Source organism: Mastomys coucha, unplaced genomic scaffold (genome assembly GCF_008632895.1).
Source record: "Mastomys coucha isolate ucsf_1 unplaced genomic scaffold, UCSF_Mcou_1 pScaffold18, whole genome shotgun sequence".
Lineage (NCBI taxonomy): Eukaryota > Metazoa > Chordata > Mammalia > Rodentia > Muridae > Mastomys > Mastomys coucha.
In genome coordinates this window covers 6,966,962-6,973,487 of record NW_022196900.1, presented here as the reverse complement: position 1 = coordinate 6,973,487, position 6,526 = coordinate 6,966,962, and the positions used below count along the sequence as shown (strand labels likewise).

Sequence of the window (6,526 nt, the reverse complement as noted above, 5' to 3'; positions counted from 1 at the left end):
GTGTGTGTGTGTGTGTGTAGGAAACAATGGGAGGCCCATCCTGAGCAAAGAATATCCCTGGTCTCTGTTGGCAGGCGAATGCTGAGAGGAACATAACTCCCTGAGCCCTGAGCCCTGAATGTTCATTTCTTTCTCCTCTGTTGAGAAGTTCATGCAGAGGCCCCTTTGAGCATAATCTGAGTATAGGTTCTCTCGCACTCTCTCTCTCCTTTCTTGTGTGTGTGTATGTGTGTGTGTGTGTGTGTGTGTGTGTGTGTGTACATGTGTGGTGTGTGCAGGTGCCCACAGATGCCAGAGGGGGCACTGGAACCTCTGAAGCTGTAGTTTCAGGTGGTTGTAAGCTGCTCAGTGCTGAGAACCAACTTGGGTCCTCTGGAAGAGCAGCAGCTGCTCTTAACCACTGAGCCATCTCTCCAGCCCCAGGATCAGGCTTTCTAATGGTGGTGTACTCCCACAATGAGGGCCAGGCAGGCCCTCAACACCTCCTGGCATGGCTGCCAGACACTATCTTAGCTGATCTCCAACCAAAGAGTGAAAGGAAGTGCCAAGCATGCTGCTGGTTGTTATTTCCTTTGAAGTCCTGGTATCTATTTTAAGTGGTTGGGTTCTGGTACCCACCAACTGACCCTGCTAACCATGGGTCCCTTCCACATCTGTCTTCTTTACCGAAGTCTCTCATCTCTGATAAAACTATGGTGTGTGGGATGGAAAGTTGTAGACAGATGGGCAGGGGAGAGAAATAAAGACTTTAATTGAGGACTAGATAAGGATGGCTTGAGTATAGGGTCTGGATGGTGCTAAGGGAGTGCTTCCAGCTTTCCTTCCAGCGTTGAGACTCCAACAGCAGCATCCTGAAGTGCTCCTGGATACCCTTCAGTTCTTTGTCAAACAGTGCTATGTATTTCTGAAGGGAAGCAAAAGGAAGGGTTGGGGACGCCTGCCCTCACAGGCTTGGGAGCTCTGGGGCCCACAGCAAGCACTGAACCCTGGCCCTCAGGAACAGCACTGGTCTTACAAGCTGTTCCTCAGGAAGTCACCCCACAAGCTCTCACACAGATGAGGTTATTCTCTTACCTTACAATGGGAAAGCTGTGACCTATGGTCACCTGGCTCAAGAGAAACTGAGCAGGGGCAGAGACTGTCCTATAGTGGAGCTCCCATGGCGGCAGGGGGGGGGGGACGGGAGGGGGGAAGGGGGCGGTTCTTGGCTTCTTCAGAAGGCTGAGCCCTGGGTCTCCACCTCTCATTGAATTCAGCAGGTAGAGTCGTTCCCTCTGGCTGGGACCTGCAGTAGCAGCTAGGGACACACCAGCACTAGGCACTTCAGGCTTTCCCTGGGACCAGTGGATGTGACTAGGTTTCTCTGTGGATATGTGTACTTCCTGAGCTGGGAGATAGTTCAGTTGGCATTTGGGTGAAGCCTCATCAGGTCAGTCTGTCAGTGGGGATCAAACCCTGGCTCTGCTGTTTGGGAGTAGTGTAGAAAGGCAGGTGAATTCAGTGTTGCTGCCCTTGCTAGGGAAGTGGGAGAGATTCTCCATCCCTCAGCAGTAGCAAGAGAGGATTCACAAGACATCTTCATGCCGAGAATAGGAGGTACTGGTTAGCACCTGGAGGCTATGGGTATTCCTGCCATTGTACCCCAGTGGACCTCTGCAGGTATGGGCATTGCTACATCTGTCTGCCTTGTGCCCGACTCTACTGTCCTTCTGCAACAGCCCTTCTCCACGACTACTAAGTGAGGTCTCTCTCAGCTGGGTAGAGCACAAGGTTTACAGCTTAGCCATCATACTGGTCGTGGGGCCGGACACGGCCCTTGGAATGTGTTCTTGAGCCTATAGAAGAGTTGAGACCTGCAGCTCTGGGGGATGCTGGCATGTGCTGTTTCTCCCTGGCTGGCCAGGTGTTGAGGTGCCCAGTGGAATGTCACTCTCTTCTTCCCCAGGCAACCAATCTGAGTTGCTTTGCTCCCTCAACATACACCACCTGACCCTGACTTACCAGGTAAACGGCATCTCGGGCTTCTACAGCGGCCAAGTGGCCCAGGGTGGTCTTATTGGTGGTTATTGATGGTGTCCTCCGAATCAGTATCTTGTTTTGAATGGTGATTTCATTGGGCTTGATTCCTGGCCACTTCCTACAGACAAACAGTGACTGGCTTCAACTGTTGTCAGCCACCCAGCGCACAGCATGAAACTCAGTCATTAGCATGGATTTAGATGTGTTAAAGGTCCCCCCCCCCCCCCCCCCCCCCACCCCGAGCTTTTCCTGTTGGGTTCTTTATAGTCTGTTTCCTATTTCTGTGATGACCTAACTGTGTATAGCCGTGGGACCTGCTGTATGAGAAAGATAAATGCCACACCCAAGCTTCTTTCCTTTTTCTGGGTCTTGGTTTCCTCATCAGGCTGCCATGCATGCAGCCATGAACTCCTGGCCCATTTTTCCTATTATGCTGTAGGAACCTCTGTGGAGAATACAGTTGGGAGAGTCACTGTCCACAGACACAGGACACAGACAGCTGGAGTGGTTCCCAGTGCTGGCAGCTTCTTGAGAATGCACTTCCCCTCTGACGGGCCTCCTTTTCTCTGTAGGCCCTTGTGGCCCTGGAATTCTCAGTATGTGCTGGGTAACCTCACCTTTCTCTTCAAACAGCCTCGCTCATTTCAGAGATAGAAACTGAGGGCTGGGCATCAGAGACTTTCCAGGGTTATTAAGTCTGTCTGAGTTCAGAGCCTGAGTCCCTCCCCACACCCCTTCCCGGTACTCAGTGGACACAGCCACTGATTCCTAGATTCTCACCTGCTCCCACGTTCAATCAGGGGTTTCTCTCCCTCTTCCTCCAGAGAGAGCATGGCCAGCTTCCTCCGTATGAGGATTGATACTTTCTGCTTTGGGGGCTCCATCCCTGACAGGAAAGAGGTGCGTTACTGACTGTGACCTCACAGACAGCTTGAGAAGCAGGGACCTGACACTCTGGTTGTATTTAGAGATGAGAGGCCTCACCCTGGGAAGAACAGTCAAGGCTGCTCACCCGATGTCTAGCCTGGGGACCCAACTCTGGCGTGCTTTCCTGGAAAGGAGAATGGGTCTCTGAGTGCAGAGAGCAGCACTCTTCAAGAGAGCAGTGGGCAATGCACACCTCCCACTGTCTGACTGTCCATCTAGTAGTCTGTCTGTCTGTCTGTCTGTCTGTCTGTCTTTCTACTGTGGGGCCTCTGCTCCCTGACATCTTCGCCAGGCCCCAATAGTCACCAAACTGAAACCAAGAAGCTAGCTGGATACATGCTTATGACCTGAGTCACCAGGAGGTGGAGGCAGGATGATCTCGTGGACTAATGTATATTTCAAGAGTATCTTCAAGCACAAGGAGACTCTGGTGGTTTCTTACCATGCAGCTCTATCTCAGCCATGCTATGTGTTGAGCTTTATAAAAATAAAGAGAAGAAGGGATGTGTTTGGTAGATGTGCAGTCAGATGTAGGGGAAGCGGGGGTGCCTCCACGGGCTCATGCTGAGGCATCCCTTCCCCCTGAGGGACCAGCCACGGGATGGTATAGTATAGAATAGAGTTTATTCAGGGCGTGGAGAGGGGAGTTGAGAGGGTAGTAGAGTCAGAGAAAGGCAGAAGAAGAGAGTAGAGGAGTAGAGGCCAGCCATGAGCATGTGAAGAGAGAGGGGAGAGGGGAATGGGGAGAGAAGGGGAGCAGGAACAAGGGGACAGGAAGAGCAGGAGAGCAAGAGAGAGAGGAGAGGACAAGCAGCCCCTTTTTAAATGGGTCAGGCACACCTGGCTGCTGCCAGGTAACTGTGGGGCGGAGCTTAGACAAAATGCTAACACATGTCCATGTTCTTTCTTGTAGGCGAGGGTTGTTGGCCTTGTGCTTGCCACAGGGACTGCTTTTCTTGGGAAACACGTGAGTCTGGGTTTTATTTGCTTTTAAGACTGACCTGTGAGAGTTCTCTGCACCCCAGAGATAGCTGGTCTTTCTCTGACTCACGGGTTGTAAGGAGGAACAACACTCTTCTGGTTTTTGTTTCTCTCCATATTTGAACTTTTCCCCCTGTTTTGATTTTGGCCCACAGAAGCGCCACCATTTCCTTTATGTCCTCTGATTCTTATTCTATATTCAAGAATGGTGCCCTAACCCTAAAAGTATAAAGATATTCCCTGCCTGGGCTTTATTTTTATATTTTTCTTTGATTTGGCTGGCATTTACTTGTTCAGTCAAAACATTGTTTTCGATGAAAATAAGTAAAAATCAATCAGTCCACTTGTGATGTACATTAAATTAGTAAACTATCACATGTTCTCTGAGCTCACTAAGACGCTGGCCCTGGAAGCATCCTGCTCACCCCTCCCTCATTTGGCCTTTATTTAAACTTCGATCTCATTTCAGGGCCCCAAAGATAGATGTGGGGCTTTGCAGGATTGCTTTATCCCTTTTCAGAGTAAATCTCCTTTTTCTGTTTTCCACTTAGTTTAGTGGCTTATTGAGGACAGAAGGCCAGATCTGACTTGGGGAACAAGTTGTAACCCCCAAGTTTGATAATAGAAGCCTCAGCTGAGGGGATGCCCTGCCCCGTCCAGGATCATCTATCAGTAGCTCCAGATGAGTGCCTCAATGGGACTTCCCCCACTGGATGTTTTGAGCTCTGTGTGATGGTGTTTTGCTATCTATTGAACTACCTATGAATAGTAAGCTGCTATCTACTTTGCTACTTTGGCTTGGTATATACTCAGATCCATGAGTGTGGCTATTGTACATCATTCTGGAGCCAGAACACCACGCACTGAAGAAGATGTTTTCCCCCTGACTGAGGAATAGCAAACTCTCCTAAGCCCCGACCACCCTATACCTTGTGATCCCCCTAGGGCCACAGCACGAGGCTGGTGTACCGCTTACGTGGAACCTGGATGTCATCAATGGTGATCACTTCATCCAACTGCATCAGGAACCTCTCTGTGAAGGAGGCCAAATTTGCTATGAAAAAGCGGGCATACTTCCTGGCAAATTCCTGGAAGAAACAGAGTAAAAATGGACTTCAGAAACAAGCCACTACCTGGCTAGCAGGAGGGGGGCATAGAATGGCTCCAGGAAGAGCCAACTACTGAGGCAACCCTGACATCATGTGAACAGCTGCCCTGGGATTAGTTGGTTAGTACCTGGTCCTTGGAGCCAAAGATCTCTCCCAACATCTGGTCTGGTTTGAGACTAAGAAAGGATTTGGAGGAGTTAGAGAAATATCCCAGTGGGTTAAGTACTCGCCATCAAAACATGAAGACCTGAGTTCAATTCCCGTACTCAGAAAAAGAGCTGTGTGTTGTGGGATGGGCCACAAATCCCAGCACTGGGGAAGCAGAGACAGGGGTTCCTGAGGTTCTCTGGCCAAGTGGTCTAGCCTACTTGGTGAGTTCCAGGTTTAGTGAGAGACCTTGTCTCGTAAAACAGGGTGACTGTTCCTGAAGAGCAACACCCTACACCCCTACACTGACATCAGTCTTCCATATGGACATGCATGTGTTCACATGTATGTCCTCTCTCTGTCTCTCTGTCTCTCTGTCTCTGTCTCTCTGTCTCTCTGTCTCTCTGTCTCTCTGTCTCTCTGTCTCTCTCTCTCTCTCTCTCTCTCTCTCTCTCTCTCTCTCTCTCTCTCTCTCGCACACATACCTACACACTTCAGAAATGGCCAAGGTACAAACACAGACAATTCACCAAACAGAAAATAAAAGTAGGTATGGATCTTGAAGAGAGTAGTCATTACTCGTTTTTGTGAATAATTTAAAAACTGAAGTATGTCCAGGTGTGGTGGTCCCTGCCTTTAATCCTAGCACTTGGGAGGCACTACTCTGTGAGTTCTAGCCCAGCCTGGTCTACATGGCAAGTTCTAGGACAGCCAGGACTATAGAGAGAGGCCCTGTCTCAAACAAGCTGTACCTGGCCCGTTTGGCAGCCCTCACCTCCATCTTCTCCTGGTTTGTGTGGATCATCTGGCTCAGCTCCTCCTGCCTCAGTTCTTCCTTGAGATGTAGTGACTCCATTTGACTGGCTTGTGACGGGTGGCCAAGATTTGGACAGAGCTTCTGAGCATTTTCGTCCTTCAATCGAACAAGGCAGAAATGAGCAAGATTTCAACCCAGACTTGAAATCAGGACTGATGTCTCCTGTCAGCTAAGGCCACATGCAGACAGGTGTGTCCTGTGTGTGATCTGAGTGTGGGAAGGTAGGAGTGTGACTGGTACTCAGAGGGTTAGGCGGAAGGTGAGCTGAGTACCTGCTCCAGCACAATCTGGGCCTTTAGCCCAGTAAAATCAGCACCAATCATACCCCACAGCACCAAGGAACATGGTCAAACTGTTGTTGATCTCAATGACAGAGGCCCTATCAAAGATTTCAGATACAGCCTAGAGTTTGGGGAGCGTCTGCCTTCTGCCGACAAGTGTTGGCTTAGTTACCAATTTGCCAGCATCCCTGTCCCCAGCAGCCTTGCTCATGACCTGCTTCCTGTCTCAACTCCCTGCACTCCTG

The 6,526-nt window shown here is 50.0% G+C and overlaps 1 protein-coding gene across 1 annotated transcript in view; it reads right to left on the bottom strand.

Moving 5' to 3' along the window:
• Positions 1-725: 725 nt before the first annotated feature.
• Positions 726-6,526, bottom strand: part of Ccdc180 (coiled-coil domain containing 180) — a 64,529-nt gene continuing 58,728 nt past the window's right edge. The window contains exons 35-39 of the mRNA XM_031376738.1: positions 5,959-6,096; positions 4,904-5,015; positions 2,800-2,905; positions 2,002-2,137; positions 726-904 (exon numbers count right to left, since the gene is read on the bottom strand). Of these exons, the coding sequence (XP_031232598.1) occupies positions 749-904; positions 2,002-2,137; positions 2,800-2,905; positions 4,904-5,015; positions 5,959-6,096 (648 nt within the window). The 3' untranslated portion in view covers positions 726-748. The remainder of the gene's footprint in view (positions 905-2,001; positions 2,138-2,799; positions 2,906-4,903; positions 5,016-5,958; positions 6,097-6,526) is intronic.